The sequence below is a fragment of the Lutra lutra genome, chromosome 11 (genome assembly GCF_902655055.1).
Source record: "Lutra lutra chromosome 11, mLutLut1.2, whole genome shotgun sequence".
NCBI lineage: Eukaryota > Metazoa > Chordata > Mammalia > Carnivora > Mustelidae > Lutra > Lutra lutra.
The window spans coordinates 105,682,295-105,709,563 of record NC_062288.1 but is presented as its reverse complement, the minus strand read 5'-3'; the positions used below and the strand labels follow the sequence as shown (position 1 = coordinate 105,709,563).

General features: G+C 51.9%; 1 protein-coding gene across 1 annotated transcript in view; it reads right to left on the bottom strand.

The window, feature by feature from the left end:
• Positions 1-27,269, bottom strand: part of DPP6 (dipeptidyl peptidase like 6) — a 650,194-nt gene that overhangs the window by 36,234 nt on the left and 586,691 nt on the right. Inside the window, 3 exon segments of the mRNA XM_047695453.1 lie at positions 24,191-24,309; positions 25,972-26,019; positions 26,710-26,801. Coding sequence (XP_047551409.1) covers positions 24,191-24,309; positions 25,972-26,019; positions 26,710-26,801 — 259 coding nt within the window.

Here is a 27,269-nt window from a genome sequence, read left to right as displayed (position 1 = left end):
TGTGAGGTATGACTGTGTGGGTGGGTGGGTGTGATGGTGTGTGACTCTGGGTGTGATGGTGTATGTGTGGGTGTTACTGTGTGTACTGTGACCCTCCGCCGGCTGCAGTCGCACTGCTGCTCGTCCCCGCGCTGTTTAAGAATTTAGCTCTGGGGGCACCTGGGTGGCTCAGTGGGTTAAAGCTTCTGCCTTCGGCTCAGGTCATGATCCCAGGGTCCTGGGATCGAGCTCTGCCTCGGGCTCTCTGCTCGGCAGGGAGCCTGCTTCCCCCTCTCTGCCTGCCTCTCTGCCTCCTTGTGATCTCTGTCAAGTAAATAAATAAAATCTTTAAAAAAAAAAAAGATTACCCAAATGTTTTTCAGGTTTCTATGATGGTGAGGCTCTTAAAAATTGGGGAGGACATAGGAAAGCACCTAAATTACAAAGAATTTTCTCATAAGAGATAGAGAACACGCAGGACATTCTTGATTTGGAATATTTAAACCTCATGACACTTTGATCAGTCTGGGCTTGGGGTTCGCCTCAGATGTCTCAAAGAAAAGGAGGGACGTGCCAAACACAGGAGCGCATACGCAGCATTCTGCGAGAGCCTGTGAGTAAAGGGGGGGCCCCTGAGCCCGTTTTAAACAAGAACGCTTTCACTAACGAGCCTTTGGAGGGGCTTCACTGAGATTTAAGCTGGTTTTCTTTTCTTTTCTTCCAAAAAATCTAATGCACACCCAGCAGCTACTGTACAAAGCAGAGTTGCTCTGTACCGTAGGAAGCTCTTTGCTATTCCGTGTCTGCAAGGCACCACCGCTCTGTGACCGTGCATAGAGCATTGTACGGAAATCTGGGAAGCCTGGCTTTCTGCTCTGTGGGCCGCAGACCTTTCAGGACTCTGATCCGCTGCTACTCTTCTGACGACTCCTGCTCCTGGTTTCTTTCTCCTTTGCCTGTAACTCCAGTCAACAAACATATACAGAGACGCCGCTGATGTGCCAGGCACACTGCCAGGACCCAGGGAAGCAGCCAGAGCAGACAAAGTACTCGCTGTCGGGGCCTCGGAGTCCAGCAGGGAAGACGGATACGCACAGACGTAGGCTTCGATGCCACACAGCGAGCGCGGCGGGCAGAGGTGTGGGCTGGGAAGTCAGCAAACTGACCCCCACAAGGGCGGACGTGGCCAGATCTGCTCTGGCGGCCGTGCCGCCCCGTTACTTGGTGGTTCCAGCTCTGCAACTTTCCCTCTCTGGGTCCCCCGTGCAGAATACGAGGGTGTCAAGGTCTGCTCTGGGGGGAGGCTACTGCCAGCGTGCTGGGGGTCCTTCTCTCTGCCAGGTGCCATGCTGGGTGCTGGAGGGACCCTGCCTCAGCCTCCCAGCACGCCGTGAGACCGGCGCACCCCATTCCGGAGATGGGAACGTACCCCTGGAGCCTCCCTCTGAAATGCAGATGGGGACATGCGGCAGAGGGGCAGTGAGACCTGTGCCGAGAAGGGGCGTCTGTCTGCAGCCTGAAGCGGAAGCCAAGGAGGGCAGAAGGGAGTTAGGATCCCTCCCCTGCTCCTTCTCAACCAGCCCTTCTGGTATGTGGCCCGTCTGGGCTCGTCTAGGACCTCGGACATGCTTCTGAAACCACACTGTTATGTTTCACCCTAAACTCCTCTCTGCATGGGGGTGTCACATCAAACATCCAGTTCCGTACGTGCATGTCTGTTGCCTTATGCTCACGCTTACACACTCCTCCACTCATGCCGCGTACGCGTCTGCAAGGACACCCACGCAGAGCGTAACAACACTGACTGTGATTCTCCGTGTCCTGTCCTGACATGTCTGAAGTCCTTGCGGGGAAGCCTGTCTCATGGCCAGTGGACCCTCAGAAGACGCACCAAGAGCACGGGTGTCTGGAGCCGGGGACAGAACCGCGCTCACGGCGGAGAGAGCTAGTGCCGTTTGCTCAGCCTTGGCTTCCAAAGACACGACCGCGGCAAAATCAATGTCAGCCTTCTTAAAAACCCTGGTTAGTGCCAGAGACCACTTGACTCAAGTTAGATCTCTGACTTCCACATGAATGTGGTTCCTGAGGGAACAGGAGTGAGGGCAAGCGTGTGGATTCATGACCAGCACGGACGGTAGTTTTGAACCTTCAAGTCGCTGCCATCGCGGGGCCGGGCGTTCACATCACAAAAGGAAAAGATCCGAATTACGTAACAGCCTTGCAAAATGGAAAATCACCCTTTCTGCATCTCTGGCTTTCGGCGCCGTTCACATCAGAATGTGAATTTACACCTGCTTCACCGGATGGGGGGAGAGGGATGATTACAGGCGGAAATGAAGCAATTAAGGACACAAAACCAGAAAAAGAAGAGTCATCAGAATAAACAACAACAAAACTCATAGCAGCCGTGCTGACCTTCATCCCTCTCCTCCTCCTCCTCCTTGGGGGACATTCATGGGACAGACCATGTGCACGCAGGCGAAACCCGCAGTGTGCACACAGTGGTGTCACCTTTCCCTGCCTCTCAGGAGCACTGAGGGAGGGTCTCTGCCGCCTGTGGGGTGGCCGTCGGGTGGTTCCGGCCTCGGGTAGGGACCCTGGATGAGACCCCACTTTCACGTGGAAGCCTAAGGGGCATCACTCAGCAGGGTTCACAGACGTCAGTGTGCGGTTTTACACGCTCACCAACGATGGTGAGAAATGTCACGTTAACTTTGTACGGTTGCACTTAACTTCTTGCTCTAGGAACCGAGGGACGCCCAGGGCTGGCGACAAGGGCTCGAAATTCAGCGAGCGTCTTGGGGCTGTTGACTCGTTAAGCTTTAGGTTTCAGGAATTATCTGCACTGAAGACACAGCATCCCACCCCGTGGGCATCAGCCGGGGTGAAGTTCTGCGAGGTTCGGCATAATTCACAGAGTCCACGGTGCGAAGGAAGGAGCTCAGCTTCGTCTGTTTGCCACATCAGGCAAACTACGGGAGAAATGACGCAACGTACAGCGGCTGTCGCACTTGTGCCGAGCATGGTTGCGTCCGGATCCCCACCACGGCTCCGGGTACCGCCATGTCCCTCACCGATGCCAATACTCGTCATCTGTGTTTCCAGAAGTACTGTGATGAATTTCAGCCAAAGCTCAGATCACATTTTTTTTTAAAGCTTTTTATTTGAGAGAGTGGGCAAGTATGCGTGCGTGAGCGCAGAGGAGGGGAAGAGAGAGAGAGAGAGAGAAGCAGACCCCCCACTGAGCAAGGAGCCCGATGCGGGGCTCGATCCCAAGACTCCAGGATCATGACCTGAGCCAAAGGCAGATGCTCAACTGACCGAGCCCCCAGGCATCCCTCAGATCATGTTCTAATCTGAGCGCCCACGGTATACTCATGCCTGATCTCTTCTTGCCGACTTGGCACTGAGGAAACTCTCGTACACGCAGCTTTGTATCCCACACAGGGCATGCGCAGCGTCTTACCCACAGTGAGTGGCCAGTGGCTATCTGCTGGTTAAATGGAAGATACAGAATCCGTCGACGGGATGCGTCCCTTGGGAACCTGCGAGGTTGGGCGGGGGAAGTCCCGTGGCTGTGCCACGTTCTTTTGATAACCTCACAGTTGCCGGTTACCTGTTTGAAAGACCAGCTTTGGTTTCTAGAAAGTGCCAAAGATAATCGAGAGCTAAATTCTGTCACGAAGGTATTGCGAGCTTGTCGACTGCGGCGACAGTCAGCAACCGAGCCTCCCAGCAAGGACAGGGACGTGGATTTCTTAGGCGTCGGTCACAGCAAGACCATATTCCTGGGGGCCTTCGAGAAGCTTCCAGGCAGGATCCTCTCATCAGAACATGCTCACGATTATTCAGTATCTGTGGCAGGCTGGCGTCTTGCCTAGAAATACCTCCAGATTGTCCTCGTAAGTAAGGCAAACACACCGCCCTTGCTGTTGCTCACGGGCTCTCGGTAGAGCTGATCTTTATTTCCTTCCAGTGGACGCTTCTTAGAACTTAACCTTTTTGCCCGTGCGTTCATTTAATCTGCGAGATGAGGCAGCAGAACGGGAGCAGAGGTTTTCAAGGGAAGCCCCTGGAGCCTCTGAGGGCTGCGCCTTCTGTGCTCGTACCCCACTGAGTTTCCTTTTGAAGAAAGGGCTCCGCAGCTTACAGCACATCATGAAAGGCTGGGATTCGTGGCTCTTTAAACGTCCGTCTGCCGCACCGTTCTGTGCTTCTGCAAGTGCTCCCGACACCCTCCAGCCGGGAGCCCTTAGTGCTCTGATCGTTTAATGATTGTTTTACTGCGTTTGTCTCACCACTTCCTCCTCGAGTTCTTGTCTTCGCGAACACGTACATCTCGGCAAACTAAACCCCCAGCCCCAGGGCGCAGGGACGGCGGGAGCTCGGCACACGGAGCTCCCAGTTAACGGAGCCCTGACGAAACGCTTTTTAAAATAAATGAACAACTTTATAAAAAGTATAAGATCTCTTGGGGGACCTTGTGTGCATGTGAATATTAAAGTCGTTCACTGGTTTGGGATGGAAATAGTGGGAAAAGAAGTGAGAAAAACCCACACAGATGCTGGCACTTGGGTAAGCGCTGTTCTAGAAACCCTCACCAGCACTGGGGAGAGAAGGGCAAGGGCAGTGATACTTGTACAGAAAGAGAGGAAATTTGTGCACATGTGTGTGAGCATGTGTGGATGCACGTGCGTGTGCACATCTGTGTGTGTGCAAGTGCGTCCCTGCGCGTGTGTGAGCACATGTGTGCGCCTGCAGGTAGGCACGCATGTGCATGTGTGCGCACCTGTGAGTACGGACATGTATGTGCGAGTGCGCACACCTGAGTGTATGGACACGTGTGTGCATGTGCACCAGCATGTATGCACATGTGCTTGTGCGTGAGTGTGCACCCAGTTGCATGTACATGCATGTGCAAGAACACACACCTATGAGCGTGTGAGCGTGCGCGCACCAGCACATATGCATGTGTACGTGTGCATGTGTGTGCATGTGTGCACCTGCTTGCATGTACACGCACGTGTGAGTGTGCACCTGCTTGCATGTACACGTATGTGTGAGAACCTGCACATATGAACACACGTGTGAGCATGTGTGCGCCAGCACATATGCATGTGTACTTGTGCATGTGTGTGCACCTGCTTGTATGTACATGTATGTGTGAACACGTGTGCACCTGTATGCATATACATGTATGTGCGCACACCAGCACACATGCACGTGTACTCGTGTGTGCACGCATGTTCTTACATGTGCGTATGAGTGTGTACCGTCCACACCAACCCACGGTGTTTTACTAAAACTCATGCTTCAAAAACTCTATGAAAATAAACCTCTTCTCCCCAGTGTCCTCATTTTCGTCATGTCGCTGAGCACTTTAGAGTCATTTAAACAGAATCAGCGCTGGAGGACACCACAACAAAATACTTCATGGCACATACGTGAATGCTCTGTGGAGAAGAAGTGGAAATGTAATTTGAACAGCCACATGAGTGACACTTTTAATTAATTTTCTCCTGCTTTAGCAGCTGTGTTGTTAAAGTGTGACAGAACAGATGTTCTCTGTCAATGCCAGCCCCTAACCGCACACTATTTTTATCCGAAGCCTCAGTTCCCCGAGTGGGCTGGGACGGGGGAGCTGGAGTCGGCGTGCTTCGTGGGGAAACACTTCCAGAAGACAGAAGAAAGCAAGTCAACCCAACGCATGCCTTCCCTTGGCCGGGGCCCCTCTCTGTGAGGGGTGCGTCTCAGAAGCCCAGCCTCGAGAGCTCCCGAAAGGCCGACAGAAGCGGTGGAAGTGAAGTTCACGGTAACTAAGTAGCGGAGGGACCGTGAGGCCGGGCCTCAGGCTTCCCCAGAGCATCTCAGATGAACGGGGGCTTCAAACGCCCCCCGGGAAGCATTCCCGAAGGTCACGGTGTGTCTCACGGTGCTCGTCACCCTCCCGCTGCCCAGGACCCAAGCACCAGGGTCACTTCTACCTCCGCTGTAGCTTCTTCAACAAGACAGTAGCAGGTGCTGTGGATGGATGTTGGGTACTATTTTAGGTGGATTCTGAGACGCCGGGGACTGCAAGATGGACCCCTGGATTTAAATAAGATCGTAGAGATGGTGGGATGCCTGCTGAGCTCAGAAAAATCTCAGAATGTGAGAAGTCTATCTTGGAAGCAAGGAGATGGTGTTTTGCACACGCTCTACCGAACTCCAGCTGTACCAAGTTTGCCGGGAGGACCTGGAAAGGCGGAGGCGGAGGCGGAAGGGAGGGGATCTCCCGAGTCTCCAGTTCCATAGGCTGTGATGGGGCCTGGGAATCGGCATGTGTAACCGAGCCTGTGTGCTACTCTTGGAGAACCACTGCGCTAAGGTCATAAGTCGGAGTGGGGTTTTAAGTGGTTGAGGGAGGGTTTGGAGGAACGGCTGTTGGGGACTGTGTCAGTTTTCCAGGGCTGCCATACTGGAATTCCAACATCAGGCAGGCTTAGGACAACAGAATTTGCTGCTTCACGGTCTAGAGGCTGGGAGTCTGAGACAAACAGGTGTCAGGACGGCCAGGCCCCCTGTGAAACCTGCCCGGGAGGGTCCTTCCACCTCTGGTGGTGACCAGCAGTCCCTTCTGCATCTTGGTCTACCTGCCTCTGTTGTCACACAGCACCTTCTGTCCTGCGTGTCTGTCTCTTTCCCTCTTCTTACAAGACACCGGCTATTGGATTAAGGACCCACCTTATTCCAGAATGACATCATCTCCATTAATTACATATGTAGCAATCCTATTTCCAGATAAAGTCACATTCTGAAGTACCGGGAGTTAGGACTTCAATATATTATTTGGGGAGTTGGGTGGGGGGGGGGGACACAATTCAACCCATGGCAGGGACCTAGAGGTAGGTCTTACTCTGTGGTCAGAAAAGCCACATACGGTACACACTGACCCTGTCTGCATAAGAAGTTCCCTTCTTCCCCTCCCCCAGAGATACTTTCCCATATACATGTCCTTGGCTAAACTGTGAGACGCCCCTAAACCAAAGACATACAGCACAGACGCAGGTCACCAGCAACAGACTTCCTCTTGAGCACTTGTGCCTGTGGCAAGTATCCCGCACTCACTCCCATTAGAATCCTGCAGTGATTACAGACAAGGGCTCCAAGTCACGCAAAAGTTCACAGGACTCTTCTGTTCCCAGGCCTACAAATCATGATCATTTTGGCAATAAATGCATTAAACTTTACTTCTTAGGTAAGAGCATAACTTCATCTTGCCTGAGCTCACCTACGTAAAACCACGTGCCCTTGGTTTCTGGGATCTGGTCTCCTCACACATAAAATGTGGACAGCTATGCCGTTTGTAAGGACTAAATGAAGTTGACCTTCTTTGCAGTTCTTGGTCAATGCGAATGTGAAATGGATGGAAGCTGTTATTAATAATTATTAGTAATGTAAACATCCCTTGGTAGCAGCTGGGAATTCAAGGGAGAGAGGTTTGATGTTACGCTTAAGATCTGGGGATGTGGTGGTCTGCCTGTCCAGGCAAAGTAAGATTCATCGTCTGTGTGTTTCTTCATTTCATTTTGATTTGGTCTATCTGGGCTGAGTGCTCTGAGGACAGACTTCCTCTTGTCCTCTGCATGAAGATGTGGACACCTTCCACAGTAACTAGAAAGGTCCAGATCCTGGCCCAGATCTTCAATATCCACTTCAGCTAACCATGAAGGCCACTACCAACTTCTTTGTATAACCAGAAAGTAAATAAAAGTCCTTTGCCTCAAGATACATTCCATGATAAAGTTTGGTCATTTTGGCCCAATTTTTGCTGGTGATGTGAATTTACATAGAGGTCAGTTACTAATAGAAACAATAGCTATTAGTAACTGACCTCTATGTAAATTCACATCACCACTCATCAGAAATAAGAGGTGAAAGTACTTCCCACTATAGGGAAAAGGTGACAACAGTTGAAGGCCCCACCTCCTAGGTGTGAGTCAGAGCTAGGGCAACAACAACGACACAGTAATATCATCATCATCACCATCATCATCAACACAGTCATCATCAACACACCGGCATCATCATAATAACCCCGTCATCATTATCATCCACAATAACATCAACAATGAATAACAGAACCATTGTCATCAACCCCATCATAATCACATCCCCATCATCAATGTCATCATAATCATCAATAACCCTGTCATCATTATCAACAATAACATCATCAAAGATGGATGACAGCAATAACCCTGTCATCATTATCATCAACAATAATATCATTAGCAATGAATAGCAGGACCATTCTCATCAATAGCACCATCATAACAACAATGTCCTCATCACCATAGTCACATCACCATCACCACCCTCATCACAGTCATCAATAACACTGTAATCACCATCACCATCACCAGTAACATCATCCATGTTGAAGAACAGTAACATCGTCACCACTACTGCTACTAGGTCCTACTAGGAGTACTTTATGAATAATAAATAATTTAAGGTTTACGACAACTCTACCAGGCAGGTACTGTAATTATCTCAATTTTATAGACAAGGCAGCCAAGGCAAAAGGAAGTCACTGCTGTAGCTTCCTCCTTGGTGAAGGACCACCTGCCATTTTCCCTTCCCATTTTTACCAGTTACCAAACTTCCTCTTTCTTGGCCACCTACAGCTTTTATAGTCTTCCCCTAATAATTTGCTACATTCTGCTCCTTGTTGTTCTCTAGTTGGTGATGTCTGTCTCTTTGACAGTGGGCTCCTGGAGCATGGGGACCCGTTCACACCCATGACGTGGGTGAGGTAGCCCATCCCAGCTGAGGCTCTTGCCAGCTCCCTTCCCATGCTGGTCCCCTTGATGGGTTTCATGACATGGTTAAGGTCCCTAGACTCTGGGCTACTTGACAGCGCCTCTCTGCCTTGCTCATCCTTGCGTGCCTGGCCTGTGGTCAGTATCTGGCAGACGGGGAGCATCAGAGAGACTTCTTGGTTTGGACCACTCTGTCTCTGTGGCCCCTCTGGCTGGGGGACAGATTCCCTGCAGGTGGTGTGGTTTACACCCTGGAAGGGGCAGCAGACACTGGCAAATGCCCCGTTCTGCCCCGACCCTGCACAGGCCTGGGAAGGCAGGTACTAAGATGCGGGGCTGCAGCGCCCTCTTGTGTCTGAGCCTCGCCAGGGCTCAGTATATGCGTCTGCGGGAGGAGCACTGGGAGGACAGCTGTTGGCTAAAATGGTAGCTTGTCCCTGTGCACAGGGGATCGCAAGAGTGGTTCCCACGGGCTCCTGGAGAATTCAGGTGTGGAAGAAATACCGATCCTAGCACTGCCCATGTCCCTAACTATGTGCTTTGGGCAAGATGTCTAAAGTGTGTTAACAGTCTCATGTGTAAGAGTGGGTAGCGGTTCTGCTCGTGAGAAGGAGACGGTGAACTCCGGGACCCTTAGAGCAACCTCTAAGGTCTGAATCTATGAATTTTTGTTAGGCAGAGTCTCACCACGCGTCTGTGACTTCCCTGAGGTCAAGGATGATGCCTTATTCACACACAGCAAAATTCCTAGCACAGAGAAGATTTTCCCTGGTTCTCCCAACCCCCTGCACACAGCTCAGTAACAGCACCGATCGCATGAAATGACATCCCCCCCCTCAACACGAGACCCTCAAGGCAGGACCTCTGTTCAATTCTTTGATTCCTTAGCACCTAGAGGTATACAGCAGCTGCCCAATAATTGAACTGGATGGAGGAGGGAGGTGAAAGTCAGAACGTGTCTTAGGGCAATGAGGTGGGGGGCGAACGGGGCCTCTCCCTAACATTTTAATGAGTCTGCTGAGAAGGAAACCAGGCAGGATGGATGTTACTCTCTGTCTATGGGTTCCCTATCTTCATGTCCACGTATGGACTGACAGCCACAGAGGACAAAACAGGCAGCTTTTAAAAATGTGTTTCGAGTGCTGTATCTTCAGCCAATGGCTGTGTAACATGATCTAATACCCTCTCCTGGGGAAAAAAAATTAATGGAAGTGCAAGCAGATGTAACATTTAACCAGGTGTCTCCGCTCATTTTTCTTTGAATGTGACTATTTTAAGAAAACTGGATGATCCAAAAAATAAAAAAGAAAGCAAGAAAGAAAGGAAGGAAGGAAGGAAGCGAGGAAGGAAGGAAACTGGATGATCCTACTTTGTCTCCTTGGAGAGAAAAAAGTTGCCCACTTACTCAGCACCACATTTCCTGAAAAGAGAGCTTTGTAAGAATTTCTGCTTTTTCAAATTCATTTTTCAATCCTCTCTGCCCCTGCCCCGTCTTCTGCTGCCATTTTGGCTTTTTTGTTGTTGGACAACATTGAAGAAGACCACGGTTGTTCTACGTTTGATGTACTGAACTTCGCACTGTCCTGAGTGTGTGACGTAGGGGTCGGCATCACTCACGATTTACACGATGATTTGTAGTTCCCACTCTTAGACTGAGTGTGCCTTTATTTACATGCTGGGTATGGGCTCGACTCCTAACTGTTGGTCTCTCCTTGGCTCATTATTAGCCTGCAAATCTCCTTGTGGTAGTAGGACAAGTGGCTCAAACCATATCCTCTAGATTCTCACACAAACGTGAGCCATCCCGTGTTTGAAGCGACGGCACTGGTGTGCATGACGTGGACAGAACTTACGAAAATAAAAATGTGACTTTTGAGCTTTGTCTGTCACCTTTTTCCTTAATGAATCTTCCAGGTTTGCCTCTTGTTCTTTCACTGGGTACCAGGTGCCAAGCCCACAAAACTTTCGACGGTCAGCCGTTACGTTCAGCAGGACCCACGGGGGAAGAAGCGTTCACAGAAGCACCAACATGGTGGCCACATGGCATGGGGTCTGGTGCTGCTGCTACTACTGACTGGCTGGATGGTTTGCCTAAGTCACCAACAGCTCTGTGCCTTGGATTCCTCAACAACAGAGCAAGGAAAGCGGAATTCACAATCACCACAATACGTTCTGTGAGAACGTTCTTCCTCCCGTGGACTGATGGTTCAAGTCAACAATGGCAGACACCGACGGTGCCAAAGAGCTCCCTGAAGCAGCCACGAAAGATGAATTTACAGCCAACAGGATGCGTGGTAAACAGCCTTACAGCTTTGAAGACAGTTTATGGTATGGTGTAACGGGAAGAATTTATTAATATGAAAACTGCCTTATTCAACCATGCTGGACAGTATGGAATAAGTACCAACACCTTTGAAATATTCCTACAGATCAGTTTTAGAAAGTCTCACGGACTCATGAGTGTCCAGGTTTGGATCCTTGAGACGGAAACATACCCACTTCTCTTATGGCTCCTCCCGGCTATTCAAGTTTTGGTTATTCAGTGATAACCAAGAGGGAGCTCATAACTGGGACCAAGAACTGGTAAGAAACTCCCCTTGGCAATCTGGTGTGCTGCTTCGAGCAGACGTCGTGGACCGGTCACCTGTGGTTCAGCTCTGGCCTGCTCATGCTCTGCTCAGCCAAAAGGAACGTGTTTCAAATTGTAGTTGGTTTCCAACATTTGGAAATTCGATTTTTGTATAAAAATATGGGTTTTGAAGCTCTGTTGAAATATTGTAAGATCCAGAAATCAGCTTCTGAATGGCGGCAACTGATTGGAGCTGAGGACGAGCTGTTCTTCTCAGTCCGGGGTGTTCTCTCCAGTGCCCTAAAGGGCCCCCACTCCCCATTATAATCTGCAACGTGGGGTTCACTCGTGGACTTTCTGTCCCTGTGCCACCAAGCATCTGTGCGTGCTAGTGTTCTCCAACAGTGAGGAAGGGGAGAAGCAGGAACTCAGGGCTGGACAAGCGTCTCTTCTCCACTACTCCTTTTCTTTTCCCTTAGCATCAATAATTAAGCTTGGGATCGATTCTTTTAGGTCTTATCTAGGATGGAAACTTTTGTTGAGGGCCAGGTACATATTTCCAATCGAATACTTGTAACTCATCTCTGCTAGGCAAGTCATGTTCCCTGGTTTAAACCCAAAACCTCACCTACTATGGGAACCCAGGTAGGAGAGAGGGATGGGTATTTTGCTGGGGGTCAAAACAGGCCAGCAGTGTAGTTTAAAGTAAGGATTCTTTTGGTCCGGAGCCAATGCCTTCTTATCTCCATCTAGAAAACAAACTTTTCACAAATAGCCACGAAGTGGAAAAATAAAATTGACTTTGTCTGAGTATCTTCTTTAAAAAAAAAATCCAGACCATGAAATGACACCCTGACATGATCAGAGAGCTGAAATCACATCCTGTCCAAGGTGTGGGGAGGCAGAGTCAGCAAAGGCCAGCTTACCCCGGACGGCCACGGTGTGACCTCCTGGGACTCGCTGGCTGCTAATGAGTCTCGAAGATGTCATATCCCATTAGCTGACAATCACCACATTTCCAAAAAGGACAACTCCAGGAAATTGACTCCATACTGAATTTTGACTTCAGAGATGAGCTGGGATTCACAGCGTACTTGGGATCGCTCAGTGTGTGAAGTTTTTTCGTGTTAAGATAAGCACTGTCGCATGTGGCCGGAGATATCCGATGTCTGGAGAAGGTGCCCAGTCTGCCTGGGTGCTGGCGTGTTCCCTGCGGCTTCTCTCCCGCGTCAGTCTGGGAAAAGAACAATCCCACATGCTTATGATGGTGAGAATAGGAGGTCACAGAGTCCCCAAGAGCCCAAAGGGAGCCTCCTAGGACATCTCCGTCACTGGCCACCTAGTTTCCGTCTGGAGAACTCCTGGTAGGACCTTCCGCCGTCATGGTGTGGACATGGAGGGCACACAGCTAGAACCTTAGAACAGAGCTTACCACCCTTCGTGGCTTTTCCTTGTGTTCTGTGCCGAACCAACTCCCTAAAACCTCCTCCACGGGTCCCCGGGCTTCTCTCTGAAGAAGCCTGTCAAGTCTGCCCAACAAAGTCTCTATCCACTTGGACGGTTCGTTCAGACCCATCTGCTGCGTGTTACAGATAGAGTTTAAAATCGCACGCTGCACATTTTTCTTACTTGGGGCCCTCTTTCATTGTTCCCGACATTTCTGCCTAAACAAGGAAATCAATGCTTGCACTTTCATATCCTGCGGGCGTACTTTCATGAGCGATGGCAGGAAATAATAAAGAATATTTTGACTTTCCACATCATGACGGGTAGCTTTCGTTAACTTTTAAAAAGGGCACATGAGTTCTTTTCTGGGAAGTTCTAGAGTACAATTCTGACTTTGAATTCAGTCTGTGTTGGCCTCTAAGTGTAGCACTTCAGTGTGGCTTTTGTTCATTCCTTTAAGAGATGTGCTAAGGGGAAACTGAGGCAGGGTAAGGGAACAGAGAGTGCCAAGGGGGTTGGTACAGGAGAAGGAGATGCGGGCAGAGATGAGCTGGGGGGGGGGAGGAGGGGCACCTCCACGGGCTCCAGCTGGTGAGGGCTTGCACCCGCCTCCATGCCTCCTACACACATGGTGGCGTCCTCGAGGTGGCTGGGCTCAGGGAGCGCACCTGTATCAACTCTACAGCCACCCAGTCTACGATGGCCTGGCTGTGTAGATGCCAATGAAACAGGTCCTGACCTTGGGGAGCTTAGTGCCCAGGAGGGAAGGTACAAGACACAACAGCCTAAAAAAGGCCACAAATGCTCTCAGAGGAAGGAGAAAGTTCACGGGCTCGGACACCGGGGCTTGTAGACATCTGATGGGCTGAGAAGACGCAGGCAAATAGTTTTATGGGTTTTGAATGAACATTAGGAACAGCCCAGGCATCTACTCCAGCAGCGGCTTCCCAAGAGGAGAGCAGCGGGGGTGGCGGCTCTATGGGACGTGGCTGGATTTGGGACACGGAAGCTGGTGGGCGCAAGAATGACCTGCATTCTTGAATTTATCTTTTCCAAATTTACCACTCACCGAAGCGGTCTCACCGTGTTCTTGGATTGACCTGGAAAGCCCGTGCTATTCTTCCAAACTAATAAAATATTATAATGCCAATAAGACTTCGTTTTGATCTGTTTTGTCTATCGAAGTTCCTTTAATGTTGCACTTGACAACGGGTGGGCAGGGCCAAGTCGGAGGCGCCAGGACCGACCGTAGGCTGCCTCCGGAGCTGGCCGAGTAGGGTGGGGTTCCGTCTGCCAGTCACTTGGTGAGCTGTCCCCCTCTTACAGACGATGTTTTTCCTGCCCTGGGTCTGGGGCAAAAGGGATTTAAGGCAGAGAAGATATAAATGCAGAGATAAAATAAAACTGGCTTAAAAGGGATAGGTGGGAAAAGGAGAACGATGTAAAAATAAAGATTAAAATAAAGGAGAGAAATCCAGGAAATAGGGTAGAACGTCAAGTGTGTGCTCTGGGGACCTACCAATGGGGCGAGGGACATCTGCCTCCCTTGGAGCTCTCCAGCCGCCCGGCTAGGGGTGGGGGGGTGGCTCACAGCCCACACTCATTTTGGACATGAACACCTGGTCAGATGTGTGGTCTGCAAGCATTCCCTCCTCCCCCCATGTGCACTGCCTCTTTGCTCTGTGGACGGCGTCCTTGGCTGTGCACCCACTTTCCCCCAAGTTCCCTTTCCTGCCCATTTTATGAACAAGAGCTCAGCAGGGACAGGACAAAAGTAACAAATCATTTTCCATCCGCGGTCTCTTACAGAACTCGCTCCACTGTTTCCCGGCTGTTGCTCTGAAGCTGAGAAGTCTGATATTACCCTAAGTATTTAAAATAAAAGGAGAGGGCGCCTGGGTGGCTCAGTGGGTTAAGCCGCTGCCTTCAGCTCAGGTCATGATCTCAGGGTCCTGGGATCGAGTCCCACATTGGGCTCTCTGCTCAGCGGGGACCTGCTTCCCTCTCTCTCTCTCTCTGCCTGGCTCTCCATCTACTTGTGATCTCTCTCTGTCAAATAAATAAATAAAATCTTAAAAAAAAATAAAAAATAAAAGGAGAAAAGGAAAGACAAAAGAAAAGAAAAAACCCTCCATAGTGCCCCTCCCTGTAACCTTATGTAATTTCGAAGCTTTGAATTGTCAAGTTTCACTCAGAGGAATTAATGTCAGCTCCTTCCTCACATTCTTATAAGACGTTCAATACTTCTCTCCTCTCCAATGATTCAGTCTCGGCGGGATTTTCTTCTAGTATATCTTGGCTTATTTGCCCCCTTTTATTCTTTCCAGTCTCTCCTAGAACCTCCACATGGCAGATGCATTTCTTGTTATCCATAGCTCTCAAGATTTCTTTGAGTGTTTGTCTCTGTCCAGTTGTGGTCTTCTGGGTGATGCTGCTGGACGTCCAGATTACTGTCGGTGGGATTCTGTTCATAATGTTGCCCGAACAAGGACGCTTTTGAGAATGAAGGAAAAGGCCCTGAAAATGATTATCGGGCCTCCACAGGTCTTTGTCAGACATCATCTGCTCTTCCTTGGAAAACCAGGGCGTATAATGATGGATTCCTCTGTTCAGTTTTTCTTTTAAACTAAAATGATTTAGGGGAGGGCATACATTCTGTTGAGTCAGTTTACCCTTTTAATTTAGCTTTTAACTGTAATTCTGGAGCAGTTAACATGCAGTGTTGCACTAGTTTCATGTGCATGATGCGGTGGTTCCATGGTTCCCTACAGTGTTCACTGCTCAAGATGAGTCACTCATAGTTCCCTTCACCTGTTTCCCCCATGCCCCCCTCCCTACCCCTCGTGACCATTGGTGCGTTCTCTGTGGGTCAGTTTCTTGCTTTGCCTTTATTTTCATTCTCTCTCTTTCATTTGTCTCTTTGTTCATTTGTTTTGTTTCTTAAATTCCACATAGATGTGAAATCATACATCATTTGTCTTTCTCTGACTCACTTATTTCCTAGTACTCTCTAGATCCATCCACGTCGTGGCAAATGGCAGGATTTCATTCTTTTTCACTCTTTAGTACTCCACCGTACATACCCACCACAAGCTCTTTACCCATCCCTCTGTCCACGGACCCTTGGACTGCGTCTGTAATTCAGCTATTGTAGATAATGCTGCAGTAAATGCAGGGGTGCATGGAGCCTTTCCAATTAGTGTTTTTGAATGCTCTGGGTAAGTACCAAGAAGTGGAATTACTGGGTCATATGGTGATTCTATTTTTAATTTTTCGAAGAACTTCCATTCTGGTTTTCATAGTGGCTGCATCAGTCTTCGTTCCCACCAACAGAGCACAAGTGTTCCTTTTCCTCCTCATCCTCACCAACACTTATTGTTTCTTGTGTCTTTGATTTGAGCTGTCCTGACAGGCGTGAAGGAATGCCTCATTGTAGTTTTGTTTGTACTTTCCTGAGGATGAGTGATGTTGAACATTCTGTCATGCGTCTGTTGGCCACCTGGATGTCTTCTTTGGAAAAATGTCTGTTCATGTCTTTTGCCCATTTTTTAACTGTGTTGTTCTCTGGGTGTTGTAGCAGTTCTTTACATATTTTAGATACTGGCCCTTTATCGCATATGTCATTTGCAAACATCTCCCATTCTGCAGATTGTCTTTTAGTTTTGTTGATTTCATTTATTTATTTATTTATTTACTTACTTACTGGGTAACCATGTCCTTCATGAATTGTGCTATGCATCCCAGGCTTTGGCTTTCACTCTCGATGTGATCTATTTCTTTTTACTTTCCATAAATTCTTCAATGTTTTGTCTGCTGGCGCCCCCCTTCTTGATGACCCAGTGGTGCCATTTATTTTTTTCATTTTCAGTGTCTTTCACCACTTACTGTAGAAAAGAGAGAAGTGTATGTGCTTGGGAAGCCATTCTGAAGAAAAATACACTTTAGGAAATGTGATGTGGCAGTCCAGAGCGAAGTGGCTGGTTGGAGAGAGTGTGAAGGAAACTGGACGGGTGCAGTTCTCAACTCGCTGGAGTCGGGGCAGTGGGCGTGGAAGGAGAGTGCGGGTCATGGAGCTATTACAATTGCACTGAATGGACATTTCAAGGAGCACATTTTCTTTTTTTTTTTTTAACTTAAGATTTTTTATTGATTTATTTGACAGAGAGAGATCACAAGTAGGCAGAGAGGCAGGCAGAGAGAGAGGAGGAAGCAGGCTCCCCGCTGAGCAGAGAGCCCGATGCGGGGCTCGATCCCAGGACCCTGGGATCATGACCTGAGCTGAAGGCAGAGGCTTTAACCCACTGAGCCACCCAGATGCCCCTCAAGGAGCACATTTTCATGAAAGACTTTTTATTTTATCTGAAGTGCCCTGTCCCCTGGTACTGGCCCAGCTCAGACACTTGTCTGGTGATGGAGAAGGGGTGTGGTGGGAAAGAGAGAAGTTTCTCCCCCAAGGGAGATACTTGTTTGGCTGTTGCTGAGGAGGAGCAAAAGCGCTCCTCCTAAGGGTTCTGCTTGGAGTCTGGAAGCATTTACTGTTGAGTTTAACATCTTCCAAAGAATTCATGTAAATTATACTAACGATTTAACCTGCCCTGAGAATCCCTCTCCTTGTTCTTGGTACCCACAGCCTCAGAGGGCGTAGCTCCAAGTGTCTGCGAGACTGAGCAGCTGTTCTTCCTCACAGACACAGCACCTACGCTCCAAGGAGCCCGCAGCCTGGCTCCCCACATTCACGTGGACAGACTCAAAATTAGAAAGAGCAGCCCAGGTCAGTGCCTTGGAAACCCGGTGTAAGAGATGTCTAGAGGATTAGGTAGCTTGTGGAAGCAAACCATGTGCTTTTCCCTTTCAAAATCTTGTCATAGGGGATTGAAATCACACCTATATGTTTGAAGCTAATAATACAGTTTTGTCAATAAGGATGCAGATTATTTATTTATTATTTTTCCAGCTCTGACACTATTACTTATAATTGTCTGAATTAACATCAGTGGAAGAGAATATTTGATGCCTACATCGGGCCAGAGTGTAAGAGCGTGCACCTGCTTTGGTGTGCACTGAAGGACTGGGTGTGAACCAGCATTAGCTCTGGGCCACACTGGAGAGATCTGGAGCTATCTTCTCTTCATGTATGGCCGAAAGCTATCGTTCAGTGAGAGATGCTGGGCAACAAACTTCTCCTGGGATAAGTTCTGTATCAGTGTCAAGATCAGTAGCCATTTCCATTCCTTCCAGTAAGAGATATGTGGCTCGTGGGCACCGCCTCCTTCCCTCACTGCTGCGTGTGGCAGACACGACCAATCAATTGCTCACGACATTCATCCCCGCTGAGCTGGACTTGGCCAAAGCTCACTTCTTACCTACATCACTGTAGCCAGTGACCCGCAGTGATGTGGGGTTGGGCTGTGAGGTCAACATGTATTTCTCGTCCCTGCCACTCATGGCTTTGCTCTGACTACAACTCAGGGAGAATGTAACATAGCACATCAGTGAGCAATTCTCCTGTTATATTCCCTGAGGTCCAGATGTGGCCAGGGTGGCTGTGAGCACTGGGCATCTGAGGGAGTAAAGGCAGAGAGAGGACATGGCACACAGAGAGAAATTAGCCAGTACTAAGAAAGTAGGAACCTCTGGTTCCTTCATTAGTTCTGCCGAGAACCGGCTGCGGAGGGCTCGCACGGCTTACGCACTCCGGAAGCCACCAGGTTCTTCCACTCCGTGCCTAACAGAGGGGTGATGCGAGGCTGTGTGGCTCTGTCAACCACAGTCACTTCTTGAACTTTCTACCTGCTAGTGTAAGGGCAGACCCAGAGCTTCAGGCCCCACCTGATGAGGTATCAGACGGCCACTCACATTTGGAAACACCGAGTAAAGGATTTGCCTTGTTAATTTCACAGAGGTTAAGCCTCCGTAGCATTAGCCCCGCCTTCCAGATGCTGAGGCAGGGGCTGGCGGTCGGGTAAGACACTCTTACCTGTGATGGTGATGGTGACAATGGTGACAATGATTGCAACATTAGCTGTCACTTACTACACATCTGCTGTGTCGAAGACGCCATGGTAAGCACTGTGTGTGCGTGATCTCCCTCTGTCCTGACAACGACCTTGTGAGACAGTACTGTTGCCGCCCTAGCTTCCGGGATGAGGAAACGGAGGGGTTAGCCAGGCTAGCCAACGTGCCCAAGTACAAAGCTAGAAGTGGAGGAACCCAGCTTCTAGCCAGCTCTGTTTGATTTCATCCTTCCTTGCTGTCCACTTCTGTGACTTCTCTCTTTCCATGGCGGCAACAGCCCCGAGCACTTAAGTAAGAAGAAAATCAGATCGAGCCCTTCACTGTATTTTAAGCTTATGTCATTGTAGTTTCTCTTGATAAATTTAAGCTTATGTCATATGAAGTTTCTCTTGATAAATTAAGTTGCTGAGTCTATGGCCGAGTGTCTTAACCACTGGCAAGTTGCTCCTAAATCACAATTTAACACCAAAGAGAGGTGAGGGCCAGAACCGCCACAGGATTCCTAACACAGGTTGCTCCGTGCTCCACTCAGAACAGGAAGAAAAGCAAGAATACCATGTTGGGTTCCAAGGAAAAGAAGTTGATTTATTAATTTTAAATCAGGAAACTGGAATGAAATAGCAAACGATGCTTCATGCACAGGTCCCGTTCTCTCGGTGGAGTTCAGGCATTTCTTATAAATAGGACTGACTGCGTCCTTAGGGCAAACTCGAAGGAAAACAAATCATGCTCTCGGGATTCAGTTTGAAGAGAAAAACCCAATTCTCTAAACTCAGGCCATGATTGTAAAACTCAGATTTTATAAATGGTGCTCTTTGAGTCAGTGGCTCCGTGGCTCTCACTGTTGACTTCAGCTGGGGAGGAGAAAACTCCAACTACTTTTCAAAGCTCTGTGTGGCATGAGTATTCATTTCCCTTTCTAACATGGAAGAAGACTTTCTGGAGAAAATGTACACTTCTGCTAACACACCAGTGTTGTCTTCTGGAAGCATGGTTTAGATCCCACTGCTTTCCTCAGCAGCCCCTCTCCTTCCTTCTAGAAAGCGGCGCAGCCATTAGGCACAGTCCCTGTCACCAAGTTTTATGGGGTTGCCCTTAAATTTGTGTCCCCGAGAAAAACAGTAACAGAGTTTCTCTCCCCTCTTTCTTACAGAAGAAGGTGATTTGGGTCACACAAGGGAGGTGTGGGTTAACTGTGTCCCCCCAAAAGATGTGTTGCAGTCCTAATCCCAGTACCTGTGAGCATGACCTTGTCTGGAAATAGGACCTTTGTACATGTAACCGAGTTAAGATGATGTTGGCAGGATGGGGTGGGTCCTCACCCCCGGCTGGTGTCCCTACAAGGAGACAGAAACGGGCTGAGAGATGCAGGAGGAAGGCCACATGCCTCTGGAGGCAGCGATCGGGGTGAGGGCATCAACAACCGGATCACCACAGATTTCTGGCCGCGAGAGAAGCTGGAGAGAGGCATGGAGCCTCCAGGAAGGCCAAACCTGCAGACAAGTTGCTTTCCCACTCTGGCCCCCAGAACTGCGAGAGAACACATTTCTGTTGCTCTAAGCCCACTGAACTTGTGGTAATGGGCTATGGCAGCCCCAGGAAACGTATACAGATGGTGACTACTTTTTTCCTTTAACGGGACACAGGAGGTGCCCAAGGCTTGGAGGTGATGTCCCAGCTCTGCGGGCAGCCAGGCTTCTGAGCTGGTGCCCCGAGGCCGCTGAGGAATCAGCGCCAGATCCCGTCGTGCGCAGTGGTCTGACGGTGAACCCACAGCTGTGCCCACACTGCCTGGGCCAGCTCCTCCGAGGGGCGATCAGAATCCACCCTTGCCTGGGGAAAGCTCCGGGGAAGGGACAAGCCCTCACTGAGCCACCAAAAACAAAGCACGGAAGAGTGGGGCGGTATGTTCGGTGTAGGGAGCTCTAAGATCTCTGTGTAAGAGGAGAAATCACAAGGAATCAGAAATGTGGACATAAAACAAAAAATAAGGAGTGCGCTTTTCAAATCGTAAAGAGCTGAATACGCGTGAGGCTTTTCTATCACCACCATCCTACCAGGTCAGTGAGACCAGCAAACCGAAACTTACTGATATTTCCCAGAAAATCGTTATAAAGTGTTACATTGTAACACCAGATTCTGGGTTACCGCCAGACCCCAGAGATCTGGAGAACAATCCAAACATCTGCACATTAAACACGCGGGCGCATTCCCACCAGTCCTACCGCTTCCGGCTTACAGGTGTTCCTCACGCAAGCACTGGGTGACCGTGTGAAACCCGTCTTGTTGACAGAGATGCTGGCACGGGTGGGAGGGGCCTCGCTCGGTCGGGAGTGGAGGTAAGTGTCTTTCCTCACCTGTGCTATTTTAACCTACCGTGTGCCAAAGTATAAAAATAACATATGCCTTTAAAAATGTTTACATAATTAAAATTAAGAATTTAAGAATCACAGGGGCGCCTGGGGAGCTCCGTCGGTTAAGCGTCTGCCTTCGGCTCAGGTCATGATCTTGAAGAAGATGGAGCCCCGCATCGGGCTCCCTGCTCAGCGGGGCACCTGCTTCTCCCTCCCCGTCCACCTGTGTGGATGCGCGCTCTGTCTGTCAAGTCCTAAAAAACTTACACAGAAGTAGAGAAACGACAGGCCTCGAGAAAGCACAGACCGAATGCTACGGAAGTGGAGAAGCCAGCACCGGATGAGGAGACCTAGGGGAGGTATGAGGATGAGGGCGGGGATGGCACGCGTGCAGGGGGAGGACCCGACGCCAGGTGGCTAGTTACACAGCGGACGAGGGACGAGGGACAGTCGGCTGGGGTTGAGTTCCCATGCCAAGCCGAGCACCGTCCTGTAAGTCAAGGGGACAGGGCCACAGCACATGAGCCTACCCGAACCCCGCATAATGGAAGGGGCAGACAGGCAGTCAGGAGGCCTTCACGGGGCGGGGCGGGGGGTCCCAATTTCGTGATCTTACAGCCACACATGATCCCCAGCCCCAGCGACCTCCACCCCCACCCCGACCCCGGCGGACAGCCAGCGGCAGCTGTGACTGGGCACCTGTCCTGGCTGGTTGGTGTCCGCCCTATCCTGGTTCTAAATCCTCGGGCTACAGCCCTGTCCGCAGTCCAGACAGAGCGGGTCATGCTCCCTGAGCGGTGGCTGAGCCCCTGAACGTGAGGCGTCCCCAGAGCTCCCCACCCCCACTTCCCGGAGACTCCCCTAATGTCATCACGTTTTTCCTCAGCCCAGGTGGGGAGGCTTCTTTGTTGCTGGGGCCACTCTGGCTGCATCTTCGAGGCCACGTTGGTCTGCCCAGCGCTGCGGGGGGCGAGGGAAGCCCGCAGGGCCGGGGGTGGGGACATTAGTTTGCTCAGAGGCTTACAGGGTCTCCAGAGTAGCATGGGGTGTGGGAGAAACACTTGGGGGACGAAGTTAACAAACACTGTGGCGGGCCAGACAGGCGGGTCTGCGCTCATCACTGCTGGGAAACGCGGGGGGAATGGAACTGCTGAGACTTCATGTTGGTTGTTGAATTGGACTTCTTAAGGCAAAACTCCGCTGGACTGGTGGGGGCTCCCCAGCTGTGGGGACCCTCCGTGCGCTCTCAGGGCTCCCCGTGCTCCTCTTGCGCTCTACCTGCCCCCCCCCCCACAGTCTGAATCTCACCCGCCCCTTCATCTGAAGAGTCACTTCCTCTGAAGAGTCACTTCCTCGGGGAGCTTTTCTTTGCTTCTTCGTCCCCAACACGACCCCAAGTGATCGGACTCCGACAGCGTAATCATGTGAAACTTTACCCCGAGGCGGTCACCGGCAACACGGGCGGGGGACACGGGGGGCAGGACCCGGATTAGTTTCGTGGTGGCCAAGTCTTCCCTCGCCACGCCCGGGGCCTTTCTAGGCTGCACCACATAAGTCTTTGTAGAAAACCCCCTTTTAAAAATGAGGTTTTGATTAGGTTTCAGAGGCCAAGGTTAATTTGGGCCTTCGAGTGACTCTAACCAGAAAATAGGTTAATATGAAAAGAATATTTACAGAGAAATGTTGTAGACCAGAGGGCTAGTTCACGCGGACGCTGAGATGAGGCAACACGCTAAATACTTAAATGGAGTCGAGATGCCGGATCCTCGTCTGGGACGTTTTTCTTTCCGTTCCCTTCCACTCGGCCCTTCTGGGTTTTGTGAGGACGTTGCGGGCTTCATAGTTACTTCCTCCTCCTGGGGCCCCGGTCCCGGCCGTCTGCCGCCGCGGCTTCGGTCAGGCTCCGTCTCAGCTCCGCGCACGCAACTCCCCACACGCAACTCCCCGTGGACAATCGAAGCATCGGACTCTCGGGTTCTTTCCTGCTTTGGCTCCCGAGGTCTCAGCCACTGGCCGGCTGCTCCCCAACACACACAGGAGAGCGGGGTTTGGTAATAACCTTGGAGGGGCCAAGGGGGGCTGAAGTTGTACTTCAGAGGTCCCCCAGCCCCATCCCTATTATCTTGGGAGAGTGTCTGGGGCTGAGCCTGGGGTGGCCCAGGGGCGGCGGCATCCTGTCATGTGGCCTCTCAAGACTTCGGGAGTCATGAAAAGAGGGTGAGGTCGTGCCCCGGCCAGCAGCTGGCAGAGGCTAACAGAGACCGAGTCCAGCAAAAATTCTTGTTCTCCACCATGGCTCGTGAGACGGAGCTGCTCCTGGCCAGGTCCATCCCGCCTGCCGCGGCATCTCACCCTCTGAGGTGACCTCGGGGGCTCTTCTTGGAGACATGATTTGTAACAACCATGTGTATTAACGCTTACCTTTGCATGGGTTCATACCTTGTCTTTCTAGGATATAAGAACAAGATGCAAAATACCGGTTTGTTCACTGTGGGACATGGCTACCGTTCTGTGTATGCGGACTGGTGTGATCGGGAACTTTCTGGGATAAACTATCCATGAATTACGTCACCAGAGAATAATTTTTTTTCCTGTCTGAGACTGTTTCTATCACCTCCGTCCTTAAATATGCATGAGAAGTTGATCTGTGAAATTCCTTTATTCCCTTTATACATGGCCTACGTCCATCAAGGTGGGAGGCACTGACTTGCCCACTCCGCAGGACCGTTTGTGGACAATGCTGAACTCTGGGATTAACGGCGTGCAAACCCTCGGATGGGCTGTAAAGCGTGAGGGAAGGTGTAAGACCCACGGAGAGGTGGTGCGGTGACCTGCTGGCGGTCCCCCATATCGGCCACCGAGCAGGACCTGCCCTGTTCTGGGACTCACTCCCACCATCGACCAACACTGCACTTGCTGGCGGTCCCCCATACCCGTGACCCATGACATACCCTGCCCCCGTCCTGGGACTCGCTCCCCCTTGCCCCCGCACATCTGGACACTGGCCGGCCGCCCCCGCTAACCTTCGCACTTGAGCAGGAAGAAGTCGGCGCTGTGGCTAAAGGACGCGCTGAAGTACGTGCAGTTCTCCACCAGGTCGCAGGACAGGCACTGCCTGTTGAAGGTGCCCACTGTGCTGGCGCTGGAGGAGCAGAGACAACGGCCGTGAGCCCCGCGGACCAGGTGCAGACCCCCCGGCGGCCCCGGAGTCCCCGATGTGCCCCAGAGTCCCTGGTGCTGTACCTGAGCACTGGGCCCCTGGCGTTCATCTCCTGAGATTGCCCCAACACTCGGATCTGTGTCCCCCTTCCTGGGGGCGGCCCCAACTCCGAGGACCTCGCAGTATTTCTGCTCCCCGGGGGCGTGCTCTCTCCCCAGGGGTGCGCTTGGTCACCTGCGCCTTCATCAGGCCCATGCGTCCCCAGTGTGAGGGGACGCAGTGCTCGGTGAGCTTATTTAGTACCTTGTACCCCGCCCTCTGGAGAAGAGGAGTTGGCTTTCCGCATCTCGGACCGTATCCGAGCGCCCGGTGCTGGCGTAGGGCGCATCAGGACCCCCCGGGAGCCCCAGAGACACGGGCTGGACTGAACTTGGGGTGCACCCCAGCGGGTTTTCCTGCAGGGTGGCACCGAGACCTGGTGCTCCTCACTCGGTGGGGCCGGGGGAGCGGGACCCCGTGACCACGCTCGTCTAGCACAATGTCACGTCAGGAAGGCCTGAATTGTGTTTCCAACCTGAAGATACGGGCGGAGCCTGGCACACGCCTGGGGGGGGGGAAGTTCCTGCCTGAGCATTCTGCAGGGGAAGGGTCCACTCTGACCCCGGGCCCCACTGGAAACCTGTCTACAGCAGGACGATCCCTCATGCTGGACAGAAGACGACCGTCTGGCCTATGTGTAAGGTAGAGGGAAAGGCACGCGGTCCGCCTTGATCACCTTCTGTCCTCGGGGGGACGAACTGAGCTACATTATCTGGACAGACATGCACAGCTGCATAGAGAAGCCTGTGACCCCACGACTTGGCCAGAGTTTTCTTCCTTCCAAAAGGACTCGGCCGAGCCTTTCACTGTCAGCATATGCACTGGTGGGCGGGAGGGGACGCACTGGTCCCCGTGATGGGCTTCTCCAGGGTCCCCGCCGTGGGGAGAGGAGCCAGGCCTCAGCTCATCCAGACCGAGTCACGCTCGCGGGCCCTCAGGTACACACAGAGCTGCTGCTGTGTGAGGGCCACCACCAGCTGTCACGCCCTAGTTGGGGCAACACCGAGGAGGTAAAAGTTGCCCTATTTCCACCTCTGGCGATCCCGTCTCAGAGTCCACCACCTGCTGCAGCCAGAGCAGTCACTGGGTCGATACTGAAGAGGGACCCGCCCTAGGACGGCCTCCTTTCCAGGATTCAGATGTCACCCCCCGCCCTCCCCTTCTCTGAGGTTACGGACCTGCTGGTCACAATGGGTGGGACGCAGAGACGGCAGGGACGGCTGCCAGGACACACGCCACCAGACCTGCCTCTGATCAAGCCCAGTGAGACCGAGCCCTGCAAATCACACTCGAACGACGGTGAGAAGGAGAGCCCCTCGGTCACCAGCACGAGGAAGTGAGTCGGGGGAACTTGTTCCGCAAAAGCAGAAAAAGAAAACAAAAGCTCCCACCGCGGCCGACGCCGGTCCCCATAGTTCCTGCTCATGCTCTTGGGACACTGCAGGGACGCCCTGGGGTGGGTCTGCCCCGCACCTCCCCTCCCCTCTTCCCTGCGGCACAGGGCGCACCGGCCAAGCCGAGAACCCCAGGGCAGTGCCCACGTACCTGTAGAGCTGCCTCCTCCGGGGCAGGTCCTCCGTGCTCAGGAAGTAGCTGCAAAGACCAACAGGTGAATAGGGACGAGGGTGCCCTGTGGGAGGGCCTGGGACTTCCGGGGGTGCGTGGGGACAGGACCTACTGTCCCGCTCAGGCCCAGCCCTGTGGGCGTGCAGGTGGGGAGAGCCAGGGGCTGGGCAGGGCTGTGCTGGGGTCAGCAGGTCCCTGCACTCAGATGCGGGAATTTCTCTGCAAGACCACGAGGCTCCTGGAGGGCCAGGCCCCAGCCAGGTAACCTCGTAAAGCCTGGGGCAGTGACGTGGAGGTGCCCACCTGCCCTGGGAGCTCGGGCGGGAGCCCGGACTCTGGTCCCAGGATCAGGGAGCAGCTTCGAGCAGCATCCCGGCCCGGCCTCTGCCATCTGAACTGAGCCCCAGCTCCCCCGTCACCATAGAAATAACTGAATCGCCTGGGCTCCGTGACCTGACCTCACTTTGTCTCAGCGGACTTGTTTTTGGACGGGGCAGGAGGCAGTTAACAGAGCCCATGGAACCGCGGTGCGGGACGAGAGGGTGCCCACGGGGCACTCTGTGCACCGCCTAGAACTCGCAAACGGCTGGTCTGGCCACTCGGCTCCCTCTGCTCAGGGTCTTGCAACTTCGGAAGTGGGGCCCTTGAGACACTGGACCTAGGGAGTCCCGTGTCACTGCATGGAAGGGCCCGGGGCTGGAGGCCGGCTGTACTCACATCTTATTCCGCTTCTCGTCGTAGGACAGGATCTTGGTCACGTCCCAGTCTCCGGAGGTGATGGACTGTATGTTGTCATTGCTACTGTTGGGCTGGAGTACCAGACAGGATGTGGGGGAGCTGGCCAGCCCGACCCACGCTTCATTCCTAACCCCGCACCGCGAGGGGGGTGCCGTCTGCCCCCCTCTCCCCTGATCTAGCCTGTCCACGAAGCCTCAGCTGACCACCCCCAGGCCCCAGCCATCTCCCTCCTCTGCATGTCAGCAACACAGGGACAGGCAGAGTCTGTGTCCATGGAAACTGTCGCCTGTGACCCCGATGGCCATGCCTCCACCCGCGATACCCGACACACGTGTCCCACGAGAGATAGGAATGCTGCCCAGGCTGCTGAAGCTGTTCTTTGCAGTGTGTGACTCTTGTTACCTGAGTCATGGCTATAGGGAGACTGGAGGGAGGAAAGAGAGGGAGATGGGGAAGGGAGTGGGGGGTGGGCAAGGAAACAGAGACGAAAGGGAGTCAGGGAAGGTGGGAGTCAGGGGAGGAAGGAGGGGGAGAAACTG